Genomic DNA, 27,268 nt, shown 5'->3' with positions numbered 1-27,268 from the left:
CCAGCCTTGAGCCGTAGGCATCCCCGGGCCAGTCATTCCTGGGACCAGGCAAATGCCAATGATGGACATTTCCCCTGGGATCACTCTAGCGTCCCCTGCAGGTCCCCCTCATTACAGCAATATGTCTGGACGCCTTAACGAAGCAATCCGTCAGCAAGGTGATTGAAGCCGTACAACCGATCGCCATCCCGAATGGTCATCTGGAGAGCATGAATGAGGCTGAAAATGTAAACACAGTCAGATAAGAAATACAAAGGTATATATATATATATATATATATATATATATATATATATATATATATATATATATATATATATATATATATATATATATATATATATATATATCAAAAATACTACTGCCATCATCATAAAAAGATATTATTACCTTCTCTTCTCTATACAGACAGCTTGGTACTGGACCAGACAGAATACCCCCACCAGGAGGATTGTGGGATTTACACAGCATCTTCCTTCCTCCCTCTGACTGGGCTACAACAAAATGGCGCCCCACAGAGTCGAGGACTCCTTCCCTTCTCGCTTGGATAACTTTTGAAATATAATTCTACTGAACGTCAGAGGAGAGACGGTCACATTCCCTTCGCCGTGTGTGGTATTAGTTTGTCTTCGCTCTGCTAAAGCAGACTGCGCGTTCGTGAAAAAGAACAACTTCCGGTCTACAAGAAAATGGCCGCTAAGCTTCATAGGATTCCTGCCTCCGTGTGATCCTGGCGGCCATTTTGTTGTAGCTCAGCGATGAGAGCCCTGGAGAGTGTGTTTGTATTTGCAGCTGGAGAGTGTGTGTCCAGTGAGGAGGAGGTAATAATGTCTTCTTATTATAATCTTATTATGAGATGTGGTGGAGGAGGGGGGGGTATGTTAGATGAAGGAGGGGTCGGGGGCTTTGTAATTGGGTCACTTGGTTCTCCAGGAGAAGCTGGCACTGCAAAGGTATTAGAAAGGGCGAGAATCTGTTGCTGGAGCTTCTAAAATTTTAGGGTATAGAACAGTTGAAAAAAAAAAAAAGCCAATGCATGTGGATTTTATAAACAGTGACGTTGGCGGCTCCCTGTAAGGTGATATAGCTCTATAATTTATCAAGTGAGGACAAGTACGCTTTAAAGTGATCCTGTCTGGTCCCCGCTTGGTTTCTTCCTCCAACCGTTACATAACCACAGGACTCAGCAGTGGTGTAGGGTTTGGAGGAAGGAACCATGGCACGCAGCAGGGGATGTAGGACTGAGGTTGGAGGAAGAAACCATGGCATATGATGGGGGACAGAGGACTCAGGTTGGAGGCAGGAACCATGGCACATGGTGGGGAACGCAGGACTCTGTTGTGATCTAGGGGTTGGAAGAAGGGGACGCAGGACTCAGGTTGGTGGAAGGAACCATGGTACGTGGTGTAGGATGCAGGATTCAGGTTGGTGGAAGGAACCATGGCACGTGGTGGGGGACGCAGGATTCAGGTTGGTGGAAGGAACCATGGCATGTGGTGGGGGACGCAGGATTCAGGTTGGTGGCAGGAACCATGGCAAGTGGTGGGGGATGCAGGATTCAGGTTGGAGAAAGGAACCATGGTGGGGGACGCAGGACTCAGCAGTGACATGGGGGTCAGAAGTAGGAACCATGGAAGAAGGAACCATGCCAGGGGATGTAGGACTGAGGTTGGAGGAAAAAACCATGGCATATGATGGGGGACAGAGGACTCAGGTTGGAGGCAGGAACCATGGCACATGGTGGGGAACGCAGGACTCTGTTGTGATGTAGGGGTTGGAAGAAGGGGACGCAGGACTCAGGTTGGTGGAAGGAACCATGGTACGTGGTGTAGGATGCAGGATTCAGGTTGGTGGAAGGAACCATGGCACGTGGTGGGGGACGCAGGATTCAGGTTGGTGGAAGGAACCATGGCATGTGGTGGGGGACGCAGGATTCAGGTTGGTGGCAGGAACCATGGCACGTGGTGGGGGATGCAGGATTCAGGTTGGAGAAAGGAACCATGGTGGGGGACGCAGGACTCAGCAGTGACATGGGGGTCAGAAGTAGGAACCATGGAAGAAGGAACCATGCCAGGGGATGTAGGACTGAGGTTGGAGGAAAAAACCATGGCATATGATGGGGGACAGAGGACTCAGGTTGGAGGCAGGAACCATGGCACATGGTGGGGAACGCAGGACTCTGTTGTGATGTAGGGGTTGGAAGAAGGGGACGCAGGACTCAGGTTGGTGGAAGGAACCATGGTACGTGGTGTAGGATGCAGGATTCAGGTTGGTGGAAGGAACCGTGGCACGTGGTGGGGGACGCAGGATTCAGGTTGGTAGAAGGAACCATAACACGTGGTGGGGGGACACAGGATTCAGGTTGGTGGAAGGAACCATGGCACGTGGTGGGGGACACAGGATTCGGGTTGGTGGAAGGAACCATGGCACGTGGTGGGGGACACAGGATTCGGGTTGGTGGAAGGAACCATGGCACGTGGTGGGGGACACAGGATTCGGGTTGGTGGAAGGAACCATGGCACATGGTGGGGGACACCGGATTCAGGTTGGTGAAAGGAACCATGGCACGTGGTGGGGACGCCGGATTCAGGTTGGTGAAAGGAACCATGGCACGTGGTGGGGGACGCAGGATTCAGGTTGGAGAAAGGAACCATGGTGGGGGACGCAGGACTCAGCAGTGACATGGGGGTCAGAAGATGGAACCATGGAAGAAGGAACCATGCCAGGGGATGCAGGACTCAGATTGGTGGAAGGAACCATGGCACGTGGTAGGTGATGCAGGACTCAGCAGTGACATAGGGGTCGGAAGAAGAGACCTTGCCACCTGGCGGGGGGCGAAGGACTCAGGTTGGAGGAAGGAACCATGGCATGTGGCTGGGGATGCAGGACTCAGTTTGGAGGAAGGAACCATGGCACATGATGGGGACGCAGGACTCAGGTTGGAGGAAGGCACCATGGCACGTGGCTGGGGATGCAGGACTCAGGTTGGATGAAGGAACAATGGCATATGATGGGGACACAGGACTCAGGTTGGAGGAAGGAACCATGGCACGTGGTGGGGGACGCAGGACTCAGCAGTGACATAGGGGTCAGAGGAAGGAACCATGCCAGGGGACGCAGGACTCAGGTTGGAGGAAGGCACCATGGCACGTGGCTGGGGATGCAGGACTCAGGTTGGAGGAAGGAACCATGGCATATGATGGGGACACAGGACTCAGGTTGGAGGAAGGAACCATGGCACGTGGTGGGGGACGCAGGACTCAGCAGTGACATAGGGGTCGGAAGGAGGCACCATGGCACATCGTGGGGGGATGCAGGACTCAGGTTGGAGGAAGTATCCATGGCACATCAAGGGGGATGCAGGATTCGGGTTGGAGGAAGGAGCCATGGCACATAGTGGGGGATGCAGGATTCAGGTTGGAGGATGGAACCATGGCACATAGTGGGGGATGCAGGATTCAGGTTGGAGGAAGGAACCATGGCACGTAGTGGGGGATGCAGGATTCAGGTTGGAGGATGGAACCATGGCACGTAGTGGGGGATGCAGGATTCAGGTTGGAGGATGGAACCATGGCACGTAGTGGGGGATGCAGGATTCAGGTTGGAGGATGGAACCATGGCACGTAGTGGGGGATGCAGGATTCAGGTTGGAGGATGGAACCATGGCACGTAGTGGGGGATGCAGGATTCAGGTTGGAGGATGGAACCATGGCACGTAGTGGGGGATGCAGGATTCAGGTTGGAGGATGGAACCATGGCACGTAGTGGGGGATGCAGGATTCAGGTTTGAGGAAGTAACCATGACACGTGGTGGGGGACGCAGGACTCAGCAGTGACATAGGGGTCAGAGGAAGGAACCATGCCAGGGGACGCAGGATTCAGGTTGGAGGGTGGAACCATGGCACTTGATAGGGGACTTAGCAATGACATAGGGGTCGGAAGGAGGAACCATGGCACATTGTGGGGGGACGCAGGACTCGGGTTGAAGGAGGTATCCATGGCACATAGTGGGGATGCAGGATTCAGGTTGAAGGAAGGAACCATGGCACATAATGGGGAGTGCAGGACTCAGGTTGGAGGGTGGAACCATGCCACGTGACAGGGGACTCAGCAATGACATAGGGGTCGGAAGGAGGAACCATGGCACATCATGGGGGGGCGCAGGACTCAGGTTGAAGGAGGTATCCATGGCACATAATGGGGAGTGCAGGACTCAGGTTGGAGGAAGGAACCATGGCACATGATGAGGAGTGCAGGACTCAGGTTGGAGGAAGGAACCATGGCACATGATGGTTGACACAGGACTCAGGTTTGAGGAAGTAACTATGGCACATGGTGGGGAATGCAGGACTCAGTTGTGATGTAGGGGTTGGAAGAAGGAACCATTGCATGTGGAGGGGGATCCAGGACTCGGCAGTGACATAGGGGTCGGAGGAGAGAATCATGGCACATGGTGGGGAACAGAAGACTCAGAAGTGAAGTAGGTGTTGGCAGATGGCATGCGGTAAGGGGACACAGGTGTGAAGTAAAGGTCAGAAGAAGGAACCATGGTACACAATAGGGGACACAGGACTCTGCAGTGAAGTAAGGGTCAGGGGAATGAACCATTGAACATGGCGGGGGACGCAGGACTCAGGTTGGAGGAAGGAACCATGGCACGTGGCAGGGAACACAGGGCTCAGCAGTAACATAAGAATGAGAAGATGGAACCATGGCGCGTGGTGGGGAACATGGGACTAAACAGTGACATCTGGTACGGGGGGGTGGAACTGTGGCACGTGATGCTGGACTCGGCAGTGACATGAGGGTGGAAGGTGGAACCATATTCCACCATGGAGGACACAGGACTCAGCAGTGAGTATTGCAGGAAAAGGGAGTTAGGGGGGGGGGGGGCAGTTGGGTAAAATCTCATGCGGTGACAGGTCCACATTAAACCCGTCGGCTTTCTGTCTTCTCTTTAGGTGTGGAGGCATCCAGAATCTCATTGGATTCAGACCATCTTTTTATTGAGAACTCCGGCCAAAGAAGGACATCATTGTTAGAAATGTGGAGGACCCAAGAGGGAACTCCGACCGGAGAACTGGATCAGAAAGACAAATGTCTGACACCCCAGGAGACACGACATATAAGGGGTACATCTGGAACTAAGGAGGAGCCCTGTTCACCTGGGGGGCCTCACTCCCACCTTGACTTCTTTACACTCACAGATCATACGCAGCCTCCATCTATGCATATTAAGGAGGAACCCTGTTTAGGTGAGGAACATCTCCCCCATCCTGACATCTCCACCTCCACCAATCATGCACAGCCTTCACAAGTGAATATTAAGAAGGAACCCCTCCTACATGAAGAGCACTCCCTTCCCTATGGTGACATTTGTCTTAGGACAGACAATCTGCAATATGTAACTATTTGTGTTAAGGATGAATCTTATGAGGAAGATCTCCAGCACCTTGACTGTTGTCCTTCCCCATCACAGTCTATATCTACGTGCGTTAAGGAGGAACCCCTCTTACGTGAAGACCATGTTCCCCATCCTGGCCTCTCCACACATCAAACACAACATCTTCCTACCCCAATTAAGGAGGAACCCCTCTTATGTGAGGACCATCTCCCCCATCCTGACCCCTCTACATGTCATACAAAACGTCTTCTTACCCCAATCAAGGAGGAACCCCTCTTATGTGAGGACCATCTCCCCCATCCTGACCCCTCTACATGTCATACAAAACGTATTCTTACCCCAATCAAGGAGGAACCACTGTTATGTGAAGACCATCTCCCTCATCCTGACCCCTATACACATCAAATACAACATCTTCCCACCCCAATTAAGGAGAAACCCTTCTTATGTGAGCACCATCTCCCCCATTCTGACCTCTCTACACATACACAACCTTTTCCTACCCCAATCAAGGAGGAACCCCTCTTATGTGAGGACCATCTCCCCCATCCTGACCCCTCTACACATCATATACAACCTCTTTCTGCCCCAATCAAGGAGGAACCCCTCTTATGTGAAGGCCATCTCCCCCATCCTGACCTCTCCACACATCATCCATCTACTCATATTAAGGAGGAACCCCTCTCAAATGAAGAACAACAATCCCCTGCACATGCTGACGACCTGCAATATGTAACTGTTTGTGTTAGGGAAGAATCTGTTGAGGAAGAACTCCGTCACCCTGGCTGTCCAGCCATCACACAGTCTATAACCACATACATTAAGGAGGAAACCATCTCATGTGAAAAGCGTGTGTCAAATTCCAACATCAATGCTAAAAAGAAACAGATGCAGAATGTTCTGCCACCTAAATGTCACCAGCTGCCTTCTACAAACAAGGCAGGAGGTCCTGACGGGGAGCCACGTTTGGCTCTTGGTGGACAATCTCCCAATCTCACTAAAGGGCAGAATGGTCACGCGACCACAAAGAAACAATTGGAATGTACGGAGTGTGGCAAAGTTTTCCAGAGGAAGTACCAACTGGTCGAGCACCAGAGGCGGCACTCGGGGGAGCGACCTTACCAGTGCGGCGAGTGTGGCAAAGGCTTCGTCAGGAGGAGCCATCTTCAAACGCACTTTAAGAACCATTCTGGGGAGAAGCCTTTCCAGTGCCCTGAGTGCGATAAGCAATTTATCCAGAACTCCGAACTCTCCGCCCATTTACGAAGGCATCGGGGAGAGAGGCCATTCCCTTGTCCAGAGTGTGGGAAGTGTTTTGCCGCCAACTCCCACCTCGTCACGCACTCACGGACCCACACAGGCGAGAAGCCGTTCAGGTGCTCGGAGTGCGGGGCCTGCTTCCGAACCAACGGGCATCTCAGCCAGCACAGGAGGATCCACGCTGGAGACAAACCCTTCAAGTGCTCTGAGTGTGGGAAAGGCTTCCTGTGGAAAGGGCAGCTTGATATCCATCAGAGGAGCCACACGGGAGACAGGCCTTACGAGTGCCCCGACTGTGGGAAACGCTTTGCCGCCAAGTACAAACTGGACGCCCACCAACGATCGCACACCGACGAGGCGCTGAGGTGCGCCCACTGTGGGAAGGCCTGTCGGGATAAGGAGACCTTGATCGTCCACGAGCGAGTCCACACAGGGGAGAAGCCCTTCGGATGCCCAGAGTGCGAGAAGTGCTTTTCCAGCAACGCACTCCTGATGTTACACCAAAGAGTTCACACCGGAGAAAAACCTTATCAGTGCCCCGAATGTGGCAGGAATTTTGCCCAGAATTCCACTTTACGCCGCCATCTTGCTGTACACCGAAGGAAAACGCAGGAACTGAATTCTGTGCAGATTTTATCTTCCTGATGAAGCGGATTGTCTGATCGCCAATAATTCATCTGGTCCAACATGCAATGCCTTGAAAAGTATTCATACCCCTTGGAATTTTCCACATTTTTTCATGTTGCAACATAAATGTATTATTATTATACAGGATTTATATCGTGCCAACAGTTTACAACAACGGGGAAGACGGTACAATTACAATACAATACAGGAGGAATCAGAGGGTCCTGCTCGTTAGACCGTACAATCTAGAGTATTATATTCTATTGGTATTTTTTATGATAGACCAACACAAAGTGGCACATAATTGTCAAATGGAAGCAAAATGATAAATGGTTCTCAATGTTTTTTTACCAATAAATATCTGAAAAGTGTGGTGTGCATTTGTATTCAGTCCTCTTTACTCTGATACCCCTAACTAAAACCCAATTGCCTAGTAAATAGAGTCCACCTGTGTGTAAATTAATCTCAGTAGAAATACAGCTGTTCTGTGAAGCCCTCAGAGGTTTGTTAGAGAACCTTAGTGAACAAACAGCATCACGAAGGCCAAGGAATACACCAGACAGATCAGGGATAAAGTTGTGGAGAAGTTTAAAGCAAGGTTAAGCTATAAAAAATCCCAATCTTTGAACATCTCACGGAGCACTGATCAATCCATGATACGAAAATGGAAAGAGTATGGTACAACTGCAAACCTGCCAAGACTTGGCCGTCCACCTAAACTGACAGGCCGGGCAAGGAGAGCATTCATCAGAGAAGCGGCCAAGAGTCCCATGGTGACTCTGGAGGAGCTTCAGAGATCCACAGCTCAGGTGGGAGAATCTGTCCACAGGACAACTATTAGTGGTGTACTCCACAAATCTGGCCTTTATGGAAGGGTGGCAAGAAGAAAGCCTTTGCTGAAAGAAAGCCGTAAGAAATCCTGATTGCAGTTTGCAAGAATCCATGTGGGGGACACAGAAAACTTGTGGAAGAAGGTGCTCTGGTCAGATTAGACCAAAATTGAACTTTTTGGCCCAAAAGCAAAATATGTGTGGTGGAAAACTAACACTGCACATCCCCCTGAACACACCATCCCCATCGTGAAACATGGTGGTGGCAGCATCATGTGGTGGGGATGCTTTTCTTCAGCAGGGACAGGGAAGTTGGTCAGAGTTGATGGGAAGATGGATGGAGCCAAATACAGGGCAATCTTAGAAGAAAACCTGTTAAGAGTCTGTAAAAGACTTGAGACTGGGGTGGAGGTTCACCTTCCGGCAGGACAACGACCCGAAACATACAGCCAGAGCTACAATGGAATGGTTTAGATCAAAGCATATTCATGTGCTAGAATGGCCCAGTCACAGTCCAGACCTAAATCCAATTGAGAATCTGTGGCAAGACTTGAAAATTGCTGATCACAGACGCTCTCCATCCAATCTGACAGAGCTTGGGCTATTTTGCAAAGAAGAATGGGCAAAAAATGTCACCCTCTAGATGTGCAAAGTTGGTAGAGACATCCCCAAAAAGACTTGCAGCTGTAATTGCAGTGAAAGGCGGTTCTACAAAGTATTGACTCAGGGGGGCGCCATACAAATGCCCCTCACACTTTTCATATATTTATTTGTAAAAACATTTGAAAACCATTTATCATTTTCCTTCCACGTCACAACTATGTGCCACTTTGTGTTGGTCTATCACATAAAATCCCAATAAAATATATTTACGTTTTTGGTTGTAACATGACAAAATGTGGAAGATTTCAAGGGGTATGAATACTTTTTCAAAGCACTGTAGAGCTTACACAAGGATTAGTCCTAATGCGCCTGCAGGCAAAGGGGGAGGCATGGAGAAGGCGAGTATCTGGGGACCCAATCAAGCAGAACTTTGCCTCAGATGGACCTAGTGACATATTAAGGGAATGGCCCATACAGAACACCCAGAGGAAAAGCTACACCCAAAAAAAGGGCGAGGATTTTATAGACTTTTTATAATAAAAGATACTGCTTTTAAACCTTTATAAACTGTTGCAATGTCTATGGTGGTACCACGAAAGTCTTGCCTCAAATATTTTCATATACATCGTCATTTTGGGATGTAGGTACCGTTTATTAGTGTATAACTTCTAGCACACATTACTTTAACCCAATTGCCTATGGCAGTGATGGTGAACCTTGGCACCCCAGATGTTTTGGAACTACATTTCCCATGATGCTCAACTACACTGCAGAGTGCATGAGCATCATGGGAAATGTAGTTCCAAAACATCTGGGGTGCCAAGGTTCGCCATCACTGGCCTATGGTCACTTTCCCTATTGGTGTAGGAAGGGGTGATCAGGTAAGTAAACATGGACCACCAAGAAGAGGTATTTAATTTTACTGACTACTAATGAGGGGGGTTCCTATTTCTCCCACAAATATCAATGCTGAGAGTTATTGTATCCACTAACAATTAAGGATGCGCCGAAACATATCGGCCGAAAGGAAAAAACGGCCGATAATTGAGCCGAAAATGGGGCGGGGGTGGAGCGCCGCCCATCACGGGAGGTGTATAGTGCAGGAGAGCCGCCTCCGCCGTCTGGTTCAATAGAGCGCCGGGAACATCACAGCTTTAATTTCAATAGCTGTGTGTTCCCCCGTCGCATACAGCTCCTCCCCCTTGTTCGGGGAACTTTGATAGACAGATCACCCGTCCAGATTGCGCGTGACGGGGGAACACACAGCTATTGAAATTAAAGCTGTGATGTTCCCGGCGCTCTATTGAACCAGACGGCAGAGGCGGCTCTCCTCTCTCTTTGCTGCATCAAGGGCTGCACGGGGGTATCACTGACTACACAGGGGACACCACACTGGCTGCACGAGGGGACGCCACACTTATCTCTTTTATCATGACGCCAGTCTCTGACCACCTCCTGTACCATGACGCCAGTCTCTGACCACCTCCTGAACCATGTCCCCAGTCTCTGACCACCTCCTGTACCATGTCGCCAGTCTCTGACCACCTCCTGAACCATGTCCCCAGTCTCTGACCACCTCCTGTACCATGTCGCCAGTCTCTGACCACCTCCTGAACCATGTCGCCAGTCTCTGACCACCTCCTGTGCCATGTCGCCAGTCTCTGACCACCTCCTGAACCATGTCGCCAGTCTCTGACCACCTCCTGAACCATGTCGCCAGTCTCTGACCACCTCCTGAACCATGTCCCCAGTCTCTGACCACCTCCTGTACCATGACGCCAGTCTCTGACCACCTCCTGTACCATGTCCCCAGTCTCTGACCACCTCCTGTACCATGTCGCCAGTCTCTGACCACCTCCTGAACCATGTCGCCAGTCTCTGACCACCTCCTGTACCATGTCGCCAGTCTCTGACCACCTCCTGTACCATGTCGCCAGTCTCTGACCACCTCCTGTACCATGACGCCAGTCTCTGACCACCTCCTGTACCATGACGCCAGTCTCTGACCACCTCCTGTACCATGACGCCAGTCTCTGACCACCTCCTGTACCATGTCCCCAGTCTCTGACCACCTCCTGTACCATGTCGCCAGTCTCTGACCACCTCCTGTACCATGTCGCCAGTCTCTGACCACCTCCTGTACCATGACGCCAGTCTCTGACCACCTCCTGTACCATGTCCCCAGTCTCTGACCACCTCCTGAACCATGTCGCCAGTCTCTGACCACCTCCTGTACCATGTCCCCAGTCTCTGACCACCTCCTGAACCATGTCCCCAGTCTCTGACCACCTCCTGAACCATGACGCCAGTCTCTGACCACCTCCTGTACCATGACGCCAGTCTCTGACCACCTCCTGTACCATGTCCCCAGTCTCTGACCACCTCCTGTACCATGTCGCCAGTCTCTGACCACCTCCTGTACCATGTCCCCAGTCTCTGACCACCTACTGTACCATGTCCCCAGTCTCTGACCACCTCCTGTACCATGTCCCCAGTCTCTGACCACCTCCTGAACCATGTCGCCAGTCTCTGACCACCTCCTGAACCATGTCCCCAGTCTCTGACCACCTCCTGTACCATGTCGCCAGTCTCTGACCACCTCCTGAACCATGTCCCCAGTCTCTGACCACCTCCTGTACCATGTCGCCAGTCTCTGACCACCTCCTGAACCATGTCGCCAGTCTCTGACCACCTCCTGTACCATGTCGCCAGTCTCTGACCACCTCCTGAACCATGTCGCCAGTCTCTGACCACCTCCTGAACCATGTCGCCAGTCTCTGACCACCTCCTGAACCATGTCCCCAGTCTCTGACCACCTCCTGTACCATGACGCCAGTCTCTGACCACCTCCTGTACCATGTCCCCAGTCTCTGACCACCTCCTGTACCATGTCGCCAGTCTCTGACCACCTCCTGAACCATGTCGCCAGTCTCTGACCACCTCCTGTACCATGTCCCCAGTCTCTGACCACCTCCTGTACCATGTCGCCAGTCTCTGACCACCTCCTGTACCATGTCGCCAGTCTCTGACCACCTCCTGTACCATGTCCCCAGTCTCTGACCACCTCCTGTACCATGACGCCAGTCTCTGACCACCTCCTGTACCATGACGCCAGTCTCTGACCACCTCCTGTACCATGTCCCCAGTCTCTGACCACCTCCTGTACCATGTCCCCAGTCTCTGACCACCTCCTGTACCATGTCGCCAGTCTCTGACCACCTCCTGTACCATGTCGCCAGTCTCTGACCACCTCCTGTACCATGACGCCAGTCTCTGACCACCTCCTGTACCATGTCCCCAGTCTCTGACCACCTCCTGAACCATGTCGCCAGTCTCTGACCACCTCCTGTACCATGTCCCCAGTCTCTGACCAGCTCCTGAACCATGTCCCCAGTCTCTGACCACCTCCTGAACCATGTCCCCAGTCTCTGACCACCTCCTGTACCATGTCCCCAGTCTCTGACCACCTCCTGAACCATGTCCCCAGTCTCTGACCACCTCCTGTACCATGACGCCAGTCTCTGACCACCTCCTGTACCATGTCCCCAGTCTCTGACCACCTCCTGTACCATGACGCCAGTCTCTGACCACCTTCTGTACCATGTCCCCAGTCTCTGACCACCTCCTGAACCATGTCCCCAGTCTCTGACCACCTCCTGAACCATGTCCCCAGTCTCTGACCACCTCCTGTACCATGTCCCCAGTCTCTGACCACCTCCTGTACCATGTCCCCAGTCTCTGACCACCTCCTGAACCATGTCCCCAGTCTCTGACCACCTCCTGAACCATGTCCCCAGTCTCTGACCACCTCCTGTACCATGTCGCCAGTCTCTGACCACCTCCTGTACCATGTCCCCAGTCTCTGACCACCTCCTGAACCATGTCGCCAGTCTCTGACCACCTCCTGTACCATGTCCCCAGTCTCTGACCACCTCCTGAACCATGTCCCCAGTCTCTGACCACCTCCTGTACCATGTCCCCAGTCTCTGACCACCTCCTGTACCATGTCGCCAGTCTCTGACCACCTCCTGAACCATGTCCCCAGTCTCTGACCACCTCCTGTACCATGACGCCAGTCTCTGACCACCTCCTGTACCATGACGCCAGTCTCTGACCACCTCCTGTACCATGTCCCCAGTCTCTGACCACCTCCTGTACCATGTCCCCAGTCTCTGACCACCTCCTGTACCATGTCGCCAGTCTCTGACCACCTCCTGTACCATGTCGCCAGTCTCTGACCACCTCCTGTACCATGACGCCAGTCTCTGACCACCTCCTGTACCATGTCCCCAGTCTCTGGCCACCTCCTGAACCATGTCGCCAGTCTCTGACCACCTCCTGTACCATGTCCCCAGTCTCTGACCAGCTCCTGAACCATGTCCCCAGTCTCTGACCACCTCCTGAACCATGACGCCAGTCTCTGACCACCTCCTGTACCATGACGCCAGTCTCTGACCACCTCCTGTACCATGACGCCAGTCTCTGACCACCTCCTGTACCATGTCCCCAGTCTCTGACCACCTCCTGAACCATGTCCCCAGTCTCTGACCACCTCCTGTACCATGACGCCAGTCTCTGACCACCTCCTGTACCATGTCCCCAGTCTCTGACCACCTCCTGTACCATGACGCCAGTCTCTGACCACCTGGGAGTGGAGAACAGAGACTGATGTGGCTATCTCACTGTTCCCTGTACAGCAATGTGTCAGCACCATATAAATAACAAGTGTGTGTGTGTGTGTGTGTGTGTGTGTGTGTGTGTGTGTGTGTGTGTGTGTGTGTGTGTGTGTGTGTGTGTGTGTGTGTGTGTGTGTGTGTGTGCATTAGAGTGTAAGCTCCTCTGTTGCAGACACTGATAGAACCTGCTATGTGTAGCACTACAGAACATTTCAGAGCTATATGCTCAACCGGCCCCTTTATTAGGTCCACCTTGCTAGTACCGGGTTGGACCCCCTTTTGCCTTCATTCTTGGTGGCAAAGATGCAACAAGGTGTTGGAAACTTTCCTCTGAGATTTTGGTCCATAGTGCCATGATAAAATCACACAGTTGCTGCAGATTTGTCGGCTTCACATCCATGATGCGAATCTCCTGTTCCGCCACATTCCCAAGGTTCTCTATCGGATGAGATGTGGTGAGTGTGGAGGCCATTGGAGTACAGGGACCTCATTGTCCAGTGGTGAGATGATTGGAGCTTTGTGACATGGAGCATTATCCTGCTGGAAGGAGCCATCAGAAGATGGGGACACTGTAGTCATAAAGGGATGGACATGGTCAGCAACAATACTCAGGTAGGCCGTGGCATATAAACGATGATTAATTGGTAGTTTAACCCCTTCCTGCTGACCGTACACATATATGCAGCCTCAGATTTAAGGAGCTATCCCGGGGTGATTCCTGCAGCTGCAGGCATAATCCTGGTACTGTTTTTTAGAGCAGGCGGTCGGCTGTTATCCCGCAGGCGGGAGAGGAGACATCCCACCGGGAGACCCGAGACATGATCCGGCACTTCTGCCAGCTAAAGTAAGACTGGGAGGAAGCCGGAAACTTCCTTTTAGTCTTCTTTCTGTAAACACGGAAGCGGCGCCACTTCCGGTTTTCTCGGCTGCCAATGGCGCTGTTTAAAAAAAAAAAAAGACAGTATTCAGAATCGCTGTTTTTGGCGATCTGAATACTTTGAAGTACAAAGGAGGAATTGGAGGTCTTTTAGACTCTCGATCCCTACATAAAGAGTACCTGTCACCACCTATTACTGTCACAAGGGATGGTTACATTCCTTTTGACAGCAATAAAAGCGTTTTTTTTTTTTTTAAAGCACCCCCTCCCCGCACAACAAAGAAAAAAGAACACGCAATTCACGCCCGCATATGTAAACAGAGTTCAAATCACACATGTGGGGTATCGTCGTGATCGTCAGCAGGAGAGCAATAATTCTAGCCCTAGACCTCCTCCTGTAACTCTAACCTGGTAATCGTTATTTTTTTTTTTTAAACCGCCGCCTATGGGGATTTTTAGGTACTGTAGTTTGTCGCTATTCCACGAGTGTGCGCAATTTCAAAGCATGACTTGTTGGGTATCTATTTACTAGGCGTAACATTATCTTTCACATTATATTAAAAAAAAAAAAAAAAAAATGGGCTAACTTTGCTGTTTCGTTTTTTTTCAGAAACGTGTCTTTTCCTAAAAAAAACAAAAAAAAAAAAATTGTATTTGAAAGACAGCTGGGCAAATACAGTGCGACATAAAATATTGCAACGAACGCCATGTTATTCTCTACTAAAAAAATAATGTATATATATATATATATATATATATATTATAATTTTTGGGTTATTCTAGCAAAAAATACAGATTTTAACTTGCAAGCAATAAAATGTCAGAAATAGGCTTAGTCATGAAAGGATTAAATCCATTTTTCCAAAAATAAACACGTTTAATGAAAAAAAAAAAAAAAAAAAAAATTGATGCGCAAATACCATGTGACATAAAAAGTTGCAACAACCATCATTTTATTTCCTCAGGCAGAGATATACAATTAACGGACCTCCAGCTGTTGCAAAACTACAAGTCCCATCATGCCTCTACCTCTGGGTGTCATGCTTGTGGCTGTCAGAGTCTTGCTATGCCTCATGGGACTTGTAGTTCTGCAACAGCTGGAGGTCCGCTAATTGCATATCCCTTCCCTAGGGTCTCTTCTAAAAAAGGAAAAACATATATAAAGGTTGGGGGGGGTTCTGAGTAATTTTCTAGAAGAAAAAATAAAAGGATGATGATTTTTGCATGTAGGAGCAAAGTACCAGAATTGGCCCTCTCGGCAATCATCTGGGACACGTCACAAGACCCAGATGATTGCTCGGCCAATCACAGCACGCAGCGCGGCTCGCGCATGCGCAGTGTGTGCCCGGCTGTGACTATGCTGGCGCCGCACAGAGGAGGGAGAGACGAGCGGGGCTTCGTTCCCCCCACATCGCTGGACCCTGGGACAGGTAAGTGTCCGATTATTAAAAGTCAGCAGCTGCAGTATTTGTAGCTGCTGACTTCATTTTTTTTGCTTTACTTTGCTTTAAATGAAACTCACCTCCCAGTTCAAATGCATTGAAAACGCAGCACAAACGCACCATTAACGCGTGTTACGTTTTTGATGCGGGTTGGAGTCAAATGACCTGTGAAAAACACACTATAAGCACAGTAATTACGGGAAAATCAGCCCAAAAATCGCAGTGAATTTGTGTACAAAATGTGGTGCGTTTTCAGTGCCATCATTGGCACCTTTTTTCTTATCGGCATTCTGATAACACCATTTTCAGCCAAAATGTTTCAGGGTGGGGGGTAGGGGCAAAGTTTCGGTGCATCTCTAAGGCCCCTTTCATACTGCCGCGACTTGAAAGTCACACGATTTTTGCCACGATTTCAGGGAATGCCTGTGTAAACTTGAGGTCTATGGACCTCAACTCGTCTCAGTCGGACCAAAGTACTACAGGGACTACTTTTGAAGTCGGCAAGACTTGAAGTTATCGTTGGGTATAAGCTTCGTCATGCGCGGCTGATGTCCAAAGTCGCACAAGTGTGAAAGGGGCCTAAAAGTCATCTACCTTTGCACTGACTGCCTTTTCACCCTTGTGTGACTTTTCCTGTGACTTTGGACATCGGAGTCGTATGACAAGTCGTATACCCAACGATAAACCATTCATATCTGTGCGACTCCCTGTATTACTTTGGTCCGACTCTGATGCGAGTTGAGTTCCATAGACCTGAAGTTTACACAGACATTCCCTGAAATCGTGGCAAAAAAAACAAAAACAACATGAGATTTTCAAGTCACGGCAGTGTGAAAAGGGGCCTTAGAGATGCACCGAAATTTCGCAGCCCCCCCCCCCCCCCAAACATTTCGGCTGAAATTGATGTTTTGGGGGAGTAGGGGCAAAATTTCAGTGCATCTCTAAGGTTGAAAGTCACGCGTTTTTTGACACAATTTCAGGGAATGCCTGTGTAAACGTGAAGTCTATGGACCTCAAATCGCATCAGAGTCGGACCAAAGTAATACAGGGAGTCGCACAGATATGAATGGTTTATCATTGGGTATACGACTTGTCATGCGACTCTGTCCAAAGTCGCACAAGAGTGAAAGAGCCCTCAGTGGAAAGGGCGATAACACGTTTAGGCCCCTTTCATACCTGTGCGACTTTTCCTGCAACTTTGGACATCAGAGTCGCAAACCTAACGATAACCATTCATATCTTTGTGACTTCAAAAAGTAATCATCTGCCTCTTTCATCCTAGCCAGTTTCTTTTTCCAAGGCCCCTTTCACACTTGTAGCGGCTTGGGACTGCAAAGTCACATGACAAGTCGTACCCCCATGATTTCTAATAAGTGCCATTCATATCTGTGTGACGTCAAGTCACACCAACTTCATAAAGTAGTCCCTGTACTACTTTGGTCCGACTTTGATGCGAGTTGAGGTCCATAGACCTCAAGTTTACACAGACATTCCCTGAAATTGCGGCAAAGTCGCTGCAGTGTGAAAGGGGCCTGACTGCCTAGCAAACACTAAGCAAATGACTCCACAGCCAATCAGAAATTGTGATCCAGATTGAAAACACCAAGAACTAGAGAGAAAATCAAACTAGGAGACCAGAAATAAAAAAAAAACAGTTTATTGAACCTTTGGACCCCCAGAACCAGAATTCATTCCTGCGGATTAGTATGCGTCTTCTGATGCTTCATAAGTGTCCATTTCAGTGTGAAGTTCCGCCCACAATCTGTGCACTGAAAGGGTTTCTCTCCGGTGTGAATCCGGCGATGTTTGTCCAGGTTGGATTTGTGCGAGAAGCTTTTCCCACAGTCCGAGCAGCAGTATGGCTTCTCTCCAGTGTGAACACGTTCGTGCTTCATCAGATTGGCCTTCTGGGTGAAACGTTTCCCGCAGTGCGAGCAAGGGAAAGGCTTCTCCCCGGTGTGCGTCCGGATGTGCTTCACCAGAGTCATTTTGTCCTTGAAGCTTTTGCCACACTCGGTACACGGGAAGGGCCGCTCGCCGGTATGACCCTTCCGGTGTTTAATGAGAAATGACATGCGTGTGAAGCTCTTCCCGCACTCTGGGCAAGCGAAGGGGCTCTGGCTGGCGTGCATTCTCTGGTGATCTGCAAGGTAGGAGCGGCGGGCGAACGGTTTCCCACACTCGTGGCACAGGAATGGCTTTTCGGCCCCGTGCACCACCTGATGGTCAACTAGACTGGATCGGCGAGTGAATCGCTTGCCGCAGTCGGGGCAGGAAAATGGCTTCTCACCCGTATGAGATCTTTGGTGTTCCGCCAGGATGGATTTGAGTGTAAAGCATTTGCCGCATTCGGAGCAGGAGTACGGACGCTCACCGGTGTGTATCCGCAGGTGCTCGACCAGAGATGACCTCAAAGTGAACGATTTCCCACACTCTGAACAGGAAAACGGCCTTTCCTGCCGGTGAAACTTTGCATGCTTTACCAGATTGGAACGCTGAGCAAAACACTTCCCGCATTCAGGGCACAAAAACGGCTTTTCCCCGGAATGAGTCCTCTGGTGTATGATGAGACCCGAGTTATAGGCAAAACGTTTCCCGCACTCCGAACAGGAGAGGGGCTTTGAGCCCGTGACGTTCCTCAACATATTGTTGACGTTTTGAGGAAGAGAACCCTTATTCTCCGAGCCAGGAAATGTTTCTCCTCTGTGAGGTGGCTCCTCACAATTAGAAGTATCAACTGGTCCTGGGGGAATATTTGGGATAATGGGGCTCTCTCCTTCTTCTGTTAGATCGTCACCTTCTAGCTCATCATCTGAATAGGTTTTAACCACGTTGTATTCATCTGCAAATTATATAAAATAAAAACTTTTTAGTGGGAGAAACGGGAGGACGACGACCTGGGAGATGGTGAAGTGTGGTGGACACAGGAAGAGAATGGGAGATGGTGCAGTGTGGAGGATAAGGAAGGGGGGACACGGGAGATGGTGAAGTGTGGAGGATAAGGGAGGGGGGACACGGGAGATGGTGCAGTGTGGAGGATAAGGGAGGAGGACACGGGAGATGGTGGGGTGTGGAGGATAAGGGAGGAGGACACGGGAGATGGTGGGGTGTGGAGGATAAGGGAGATGGTGCAGTGTGGAGGATAAGGGAGGAGGACACGGGAGATGGTGGGGTGTGGAGGATAAGGGAGATGGTGCAGTGTGGAGGATAAGGGAGGAGGACACGGGACATGGTGCAGTGTGGAGGATAAGGGAGGAGGACACGGGACATGGTGCAGTGTGGAGGATAAGGGAGGATGACACGGGACATGGTGCAGTGTGGAGGATAAGGGAGGATGACACGGGACATGGTGCAGTGTGGAGGATAAGGGAGGATGACACGGGACATGGTGCAGTGTGGAGGATAAGGGAGGATGACACGGGACATGGTGCAGTGTGGAGGATAAGGGAGGAGGACACGGGAGATGGTGCAGTGTGGAGGATAAGGGAGGAGGACACGGGAGATGGTGCAGTGTGGAGGATAAGGGAGGAGGACACGGGAGATGGTGCAGTGTGGAGGATAAGGGAGGAGGACACGGGAGATGGTGCAGTGTGGAGGATAAGGGAGGAGGACACGGGAGATGGTGCAGTGTGGAGGATAAGGGAGGAGGACACGGGACATGGTGCAGTGTGGAGGATAAGGGAGGAGGACACGGGAGATGGTGCAGTGTGGAGGATAAGGGAGGAGGACACGGGACATGGTGCAGTGTGGAGGATAAGGGAGGAGGACACGGGACATGGTGCAATGTGGAGGATAAGGGAGGAGGACACGGGAGATGGTGCAGTGTGGAGGATAAGGGAGGAGGACACGGGAGATGGTGCAGTGTGGGGGATAAGAGAGGAGGATACGGGAGATGGTTCAGTGTGGAGGATAAGGGAGGAGGACACGGGAGATGGTGCAGTGTGGAGGATAAGGGAGGAGGACACGGGAGATGGTGCAGTGTGGAGGATAAGGGAGGAGGACACGGGAGATGGTGCAGTGTGGAGGATAAGGGAGGAGGACACGGGAGATGGTGCAGTGTGGAGGATAAGGGAGGAGGACACGGGAGATGGTGCAGTGTGGAGGATAAGGGAGGAGGACACGGGAGATGGTGCAGTGTGGAGGATAAGGGAGGAGGACACGGGAGATGGTGCAGTGTGGAGGATAAGGGAGGAGGACACGGGAGATGGTGCAGTGTGGAGGATAAGGGAGGAGGACACGGGAGATGGTGCAGTGTGGAGGATAAGGGAGGAGGACACGGGAGATGGTGCAGTGTGGAGGATAAGGGAGGAGGACACGGGAGATGGTGCAGTGTGGAGGATAAGGGAGGAGGACACGGGAGATGGTGCAGTGTGGAGGATAAGGGAGGAGGACACGGGAGATGGTGCAGTGTGGAGGATAAGGGAGGAGGACACGGGAGATGGTGCAGTGTGGAGGATAAGGGAGGAGGACACGGGAGATGGTGCAGTGTGGAGGATAAGGGAGGAGGACACGGGAGATGGTGCAGTGTGGAGGATAAGGGAGGAGGACACGGGAGATGGTGCAGTGTGGAGGATAAGGGAGGAGGACACGGGAGATGGTGCAGTGTGGAGGATAAGGGAGGAGGACACGGGAGATGGTGCAGTGTGGAGGATAAGGGAGGAGGACACGGGAGATGGTGCAGTGTGGAGGATAAGGGAGGAGGACACGGGACATGGTGCAGTGTGGAGGATAAGGGAGGAGGACACGGGACATGGTGCAGTGTGGAGGATAAGGGAGGAGGACACGGGACATGGTGCAGTGTGGAGGATAAGGGAGGAGGACACGGGACATGGTGCAATGTGGAGGATAAGGGAGGAGGACACGGGAGATGGTGCAGTGTGGAGGATAAGGGAGGAGGACACGGGAGATGGTGCAGTGTGGGGGATAAGAGAGGAGGATACGGGAGATGGTGCAGTGTGGGGGGCTGGTGCTCAAATGCCATCACTGTGCCCTGTCATATGCAGCCACTTGTGCCTGTCATATGCAGCCTATGGCTCTAATCAGGTGCTTCAAAAGAACACCCCCGCCACTGGAATTTGGGCGCCCGTTGTCCGAAAAGGGGCCAGACACCTGAATAGGGGGCGGCTACAGCGGCCATGGATAGATTCATGCGTCTATCCATTCTACACAGAGGGGGCAGCGCCCCTAATGGACACACCGCCACTGGTGGAGGATATGGGAAGAGGACGCAGGAGATGTTGTCGTGTGGGGGACGGGGCAGATGGTGAATTGTATAGGACATGGGAGATGGTGCCGTGTGGGGGACAGGGGAAGATGGTGCCGTGTGGGGGACAGGGCAGGTGGTGAAATCGTATAGTATAGGACATGGGAGATGGTGCAGTGTGAAGGAGAGGGGAGATGAAGCAACATAAAGAACATGGCCGATGGTGTAGAGTTTGAATATTAAGGTTTTTTTTTTGTATTTAGTGCTTCTTTTTTTTTTTACTCACCTGTACTGATCTCTGCAAATGTTTCCTCCTCCTTACATGGTTCATCGTACATTAAGTACATCTCATCCTCTTCTTCCTTGACCTCAACTTTAAAAGAAATGACATCTTCTGCCTACAATGATAATCAAATTTAGAAGAAAAAAAATAACACATTATACAGAGCAGAGTGGAGTGGAGTAAAGCCCCATACACACTATCAGATTTTCTGCTGATTTTTTCCTTCAGATTTACCAAAACCATATAATATGTGGTCAAACCTTAGGGGTTTCAATGTGTATACAATCAGGCAGGCCCTTGCACTACATTGTTTTGGTAAATCTGAAGACAAAAAAATCTGCAAAAAATCTGATAGTGTGTTATATGGGGCTTAACTTTTCTTGGACTCTTCATGCAACCAACCTGATCTTGGTAAGAGATGGTCTGATCTTCCTCTGTAGAATCCCGGGAATACAGAGGACGGGGACAGCTCTCTGGTGGGTTCCCATTACTGGCTCCATCTGTAGGAAACACATACACTACATTATTTCTTATCAGAGGATGTGGTGAGGTGAGGTGGATCCCCAATACTCTTCTCTCTTTCTTTACAAGAAATTAAAGTCTCCTCTTACCCGGTGATGTGAGGGGCGGCCAGTCCTCCATCATGACGTCCTTGTAGAGATCCTTGTGTCCTTCTAAATACTCCCACTCCTCCATGGAGAAATAGACAGTGACATCCTGACACCTTATAGGAACCTGACACACACAATGATACAGTCACCATCCAGACACATCCCTTGTCTGTTACTGGATAATGCCCCAGAATTCCCAGAATCCTCCTCACCTCTCCTGTCAGCAGCTCAATGATCTTCTGGGTGACTTCTACTATCTTCTTATTGTTTCCTTCAGATGTCAGGGAGGGAGGTGGAGGGACTGTAATGGTTACCTGGCCACCAGATTTCACAGGAGGAAAACTCTGCATTTAAACAGCAAAAAAAAAAAAAGTGATGACATTTTACCCTTCTGACCCCTCCTCATCTCTTGGGTTGGGTCTGTGTTTTAATACTAAAGATATAAGGTGATGTCATGTGACCTCCCAGAATCCTCCTCACCTCTCCAGTCGGGTTTAGGTTTTATTAATAGAGATAAGAGTGATGTCATGTGACCTCCCAGAATCCTCCTCACCTCTCCGGTCAGCAGCGAGATGATCTCCAGGGTGAGGTCTAATATCTTCTCTGTTATATGATTCCGCTCCTCCATCCTTAATACCTCCACAATCAAACTTTTTCTCACCTCTTCACAACTGCACTATCATGAAAACTTAATCAACCTGGAAAATCCTACAGATGGAACAAAATAACATTTATTAAAAAATGAAGAAAAAAATAAAAATAAAAATAAATAATATATAATATATAATATATATATATATTTTTTTTTTTCATAGCTTCAGAAAGTTGAAGGTCTCTCCATGATCACCCTTCCCTCCCCTAGGGATCTGAGACTGAAAATTCCTTCTGACCCAAAAAGAATAGAGAGCCACAGTCCTCCAACAGGCAGCAGCTGTGGAGTGCAGGGAAGGAGAATGTCAAGGCCATGGGTCTTCAAACTATGGCCCTCCAGTTGTTCAGGAACTACAATTCCCATTGTGATGGAACCAATCCCACACTCCGCTTGAGTGCTTCCGTCTATATACCGCTTCCTAAGTCCTGGAACACAAGCCCAATGGATCTGGCTATAGGAACCCCCAAGAACTAGACGACACCAGTCTTGGAGGACATAAGGAATGAACTTTATTTGAGATCTCACACAAAATATATACAGCGGGGTGACTAAAACCTAACCTAATTAGCATGAGCTAATTATCTAAATCAACTCTCAGACTAGTTGACTGAGGGATAAGACTTTTCGGCTCCTAGCTCACTAACAATTCAATTGCAGGTTAATTAGCACAAACAACAAAACAATAATAGGTGAAAAATACTCTTTAGAATCTGTGTCAAGCCAGACTAGACTCATTTACATTATACAAGAAAGACAGCTGGCTGGAGGTGATGATATTAGCATCTAAGAGTTTGTGTCCCAATAGTGTGATTCAGTCTATTGCTAACATGGCATTTACATATCCAGAGTCTGTGTGTCTTGGGGGGGCACGGACCTGAATCCAAGTAACACCACCTCAGGGGTCCCCAGGCATACAGCTCACAAAGAGCACCGTTCCCCCAAATGCGAGGGCCCATAATCACAAGGCAAGAGGCTTGCATTCAGTCCCCTCCAAGAACCTCAGTCCCAGCTAGGTCTGTCACACCCATCATGTCTAGTCATGTCTGTGAATGTCAGAGTTTTACAATGCCTCATGGGACGTGTCGTTTTGCAACAGCTGGAGGGCCGTAGTTTGAGGATCCCTGGTCAAGGCTGTCAAGAGAACCCATCACAGGGACAGATTCTCTTTATCTGCTGTTAGCAAAAAATAACCCCTTCCTGGTTTCTCTCCAATTGTCCGATCCAGTGGCTCCTCTGCTTTCGGAGTCACCATCCCTGAACAAGGGTGAAGTTCTTGCATTCCCCCTTTCCAGATCTGCATTCTTGTTTTGGTCACTGAAACTGGTGGAGCAGAAGGATGCCCAGGGAGCTGGCATTTTCAGGAGGTCAGCAATGGAACCTCCTGTAGTTCTAGTAATAGCTTCTGGCACAGCAGACAGGTGGAGGAACCAAACAAGAGGAGACAAGACTAGCACATGGTGACTGGATAAGAAGATGCAAATAGGCCTTATTGGACTTTCTTAAGGATCTAACACACGCCTCTCCAGAGATCCAGTTCCAGGTCTTCTCTCTGGAAAACACGGCTGGCTGCACTTCCTGGGTTCATCTGGAGAGTCAGTGCTGTGGTCAGGCAGGGTACCGTTCTCCCGACTGGTGGTGCCACCAATCAGAAAACAGCTCTCTTCTGGTGCCACCTTAAATTGCAAAGCAACACATGGCTCAGTGTTCGAGTGACTCTTTACTATGCTTCAGCTGAGTCCCTCCCCCCTGCAGTACTTACCCATATCCCATACTCTCTGCCTCCTGAGCACTCCCAGCCAAGCGAGCTCTAATAATTCTAGTGCACCAGTGAACTCCAAGTGTGCCCCCAGTCCATAAGTCATCTAATGACTTCAGTGTGCCAAATACACCCAGTGATTTGAACTGTGCTCCAATCTAGGTGTCCTCTAGTGACTACAGTGAGCTCAGGGAATACAAATGTGTTCAGAGTCCACATGACATCTTGTGATTCTGATTGCACTCCCAGTTCACATGGCACCAAGTGACTCCAGTGCGCCCAGTGACTCCAAGTGTGTTCCCAACCCATGTGGCACCTAGTAACTCCAGTGCACCCAGTTACTCCAAGTGCCTTCCTTGTCTACATGTCATCTACTTTCTCCAGTGCACTCAGTTACTCCAAGTGTGTTCCCAGTCTACAGGTCATCGATTGCCTCCAAGTGTGTTCCCAATTCATATGGCAGCTAGTGACTCCAGTGCACCCCCTCTCTACATGTCATCTAGTGTCTACAATTCACCCAGTTACTCCAAGTGCACTCCCAGTTTACGGGTCATCTACTGGCTTCAGTGCACCTAATTATTTCAAATGCTTTCCCGGTCCACATATCTAGTGGCTCTGGTGCGGTCAGTTACTCTAAGGTTGTTCCCAGACCATGCACCATCTGGTGACTCCAGTGTGCCCAGTTACTCCAAATGCATTCCCAGTCTACATGTCATCTAGTGTCTCCAATGTACCCAGTCACTCCACGTAAATTCCCAGTCAACTTGTCATCTAGTGTTCCCAGTGCGTCCAGTTACATTCGCAGGCCACGTATCATCTTGCGTCTCTAGTGCATCCCCAGTCTACGTGTCATCCCGAGACTCCATAGAGCCTAGTTACTCCAAGTGCATTCTCAGGCCACATGTCATCTAGTTCCTCCAGTGTGTCCCCAGTCTACATGTCATCCCCTGACTCCATAGCACCCAGCTGCTCCAAATGCTTTCCCAGTCCACATTATATAGGGTCTTCAGTGCCTCCCCAGTCTACATGTCATCTACTAACTCCACAGCGCCCAGTTACTCCAAGTGCATTCCCAGTCCACATGTCATCTAGTGACTTCAGTGCATCTAATTTCTCCAAGTACTTTCCCAGTCCACATGTCATCTAGTGCCTCCAGTGCTGGGAACAGAGATAGATGGACCTCATCAGAAGGGTTCGGAGTAAAAAGACCCCTGATCCCAGCCAAGGTTCCATCTATTGACTCCAGTGCATCCCCAGTCTATGTGTCATCCACTAACTCCATAGCACCCAGTTACTCCAAGTGCATTCCCAGTCCACATGCCATTGAGTGCCCCCAGTGCTGAGAACAGAGATAGATGGATCTCATCTGAAGGGCTTGGAGTACAAAGACCCCTGATTCCAGCCAAGGCCCTATCAAGTGACTTCAGTGCTGGGAACAGAGATAGACGGACCTCATCCAAAGGGTTCAGAGTACAAAGACACCTGATCCCGGCCAAGGCCCTATCTAGCGACTTCAGTGCTGGATCCAGAGATAGACGGACCTCATCTAAAGGGTTCGGAGTACAAAGACCCCTGATCCTGACCAATGCCCTATCTAGTGACTTGAGTGCTGGGAACAGAGATAGACCGACCTCATCTGAAGGGTTTGGAGTACAAAAACCCCTGATCTCGGACAAAGGCCCCATCTAGTGACTCCAGTGCCTCCCCAGTCTATGTGGCATCCACTGACTTCATAGCACCCAATTACTCCAAGTGCATTCCCAGTCCCCATGTCATATAATGCCTCCAGTGCTGTGAACAGAGACAGACGGACCTCATCTGAAGGGTTCAGAGTAAAAAGACCCCTGATCCCAGCCAAGGTTCCATCTAGTGACTCCAGTGCATCCCCAGTCTATGTGTCATCCACTAACTCCATAGCACCCAGTTACTCCAAGTGCATTCCCAGTCCACATGCCATTGAGTGCCCCCAGTGCTGGGAACAGAGATAGATGGACCTCATCCAAAGGGTTCGAAGAACCAAGACCCCTGATCCTGGCCAAGGCCCTATCTAGTGACTTCAGTGCTGGATCCAGAGATATACGGACCTCATCTGAAGGTTTTGGAGTACAAAGACCCCTGATCCCGGACAAAGGCCCCATCTAGTGACTCCAGTGCATCCCCAGCCTATGTGCCATGCACTGACTCCATAGCACCCAATTACTCCAAGTGCATTCCCAGTCCCCATGTCATATAATGCCCCCAGTGCTGGGAACAGAGATAGACGGACCTCATCTGAAGGGTTCGGAGTACAAAGACCCCTGATCCCGGCCAAGGCCCCAAAGTACTCATCATGACCATTTCATAGGCAACGTCTATGGGACAATTCTGACACGCAACCCCTCCATATTCAATTTTTTTTCTATAATTCCATTCAGATACAATATAATCTTCTCTAAATAGCCTGTTATCTGCATTGACAATATGTGTCCCCCCTTCCCAGCTGAACTGAAAATCTTCAAGGATAATTCCCCTGGTGACCCCCAACAACTTACCAGACTCAGCCATGAACCAGCACGGTGCAAGGGCCCTTAGAATTTCCCAGAAAGCTGCTGGTGGCCCAATGTCCAGCGACCAACATTCACCCAAAGCCCAGGGGAGGTGAAAGGAGAGTCTCAGCCCCTCCCACTTCCTGAATATTCATGAGTCATTAATGTTCATTATGCCTCCATTAATTTCTGTTACTAGACGCCCAAAGCCATCAATGTAACAGAAATAGACGCACCAACTCTCACCCATACCTACTTCCCCTTTAGATAAGCGCAAGGCGGAAGTTATCTGTCACCTTACAGTCGCTTCCGGTAACCTGGGACCGCTCTATCTCTGCTATTGACAGCCCGGCTCCTCCCACTGCGCGCTGCTCGAGCGCAAGGCCACGCCCCTCCCTCCCTACAGGCTGGAATCTCCCCGCCCAGCTCTGCAGCACAAAACTGTCAAGAGACGATAAGTGTGACGTCAGCAAAGTGGCCGCTCTAGTGAACACTTTGGGGGGCAAAAATGATGTCCTC

At 50.2% G+C, this 27,268-nt stretch overlaps 2 protein-coding genes across 4 annotated transcripts in view; one reads left to right on the top strand and one right to left on the bottom strand.

Moving 5' to 3' along the window:
• LOC143956160 (uncharacterized) overlaps positions 1 to 27,268 on the bottom strand; it is a 482,654-nt gene that overhangs the window by 22,718 nt on the left and 432,668 nt on the right. Inside the window, exons 1-7 of one of the 3 annotated variants that reach the window (XM_077466268.1) lie at positions 26,756 to 27,047; positions 22,370 to 22,524; positions 22,029 to 22,160; positions 21,817 to 21,940; positions 21,608 to 21,705; positions 21,209 to 21,320; positions 17,363 to 18,561 (exon numbers count right to left, since the gene is read on the bottom strand). In XM_077466268.1, coding sequence (XP_077322394.1) covers positions 17,408 to 18,561; positions 21,209 to 21,320; positions 21,608 to 21,705; positions 21,817 to 21,940; positions 22,029 to 22,160; positions 22,370 to 22,444 — 1,695 coding nt within the window. In that variant the 5' untranslated portion in view covers positions 22,445 to 22,524; positions 26,756 to 27,047 and the 3' untranslated portion in view covers positions 17,363 to 17,407. Of the gene's footprint in view, positions 1 to 17,362; positions 18,562 to 21,208; positions 21,321 to 21,607; positions 21,706 to 21,816; positions 21,941 to 22,028; positions 22,161 to 22,369; positions 22,525 to 26,755; positions 27,048 to 27,268 lie in introns of those variants that run through there. The other 2 variants (XM_077466269.1, XM_077466267.1) reach the window with 2 other exon arrangements.
• LOC143956204 (uncharacterized) lies at positions 722 to 9,291 on the top strand. The gene is made up of 2 exons (XM_077466367.1): positions 722 to 821; positions 4,962 to 9,291. The coding sequence occupies exon 2, from the start codon at positions 5,045 to 5,047 to the stop codon at positions 7,307 to 7,309; it is 2,265 nt and encodes a 754-aa protein (XP_077322493.1). The 5' UTR covers positions 722 to 821; positions 4,962 to 5,044; the 3' UTR covers positions 7,310 to 9,291.

The sequence above is a fragment of the Lithobates pipiens genome, unplaced genomic scaffold, assembly GCF_037356315.1.
Source record: "Lithobates pipiens isolate NorthernLeopardFrog02 unplaced genomic scaffold, aLitPip1_a1.2 Scaffold_35, whole genome shotgun sequence".
Classification (NCBI taxonomy): domain Eukaryota; kingdom Metazoa; phylum Chordata; class Amphibia; order Anura; family Ranidae; genus Lithobates; species Lithobates pipiens.
The sequence above is the reverse complement of the archived record's forward strand: the minus strand, read 5'-3'. Positions and strand labels throughout refer to the sequence as shown.

Bases quoted from the DNA above. Each gene is read 5' to 3' on its own strand.
- LOC143956204 (XM_077466367.1), top strand. From the start codon at position 5,045: ATGTGGAGGACCCAAGAGGGAACTCCGACCGGAGAACTGGATCAGAAA.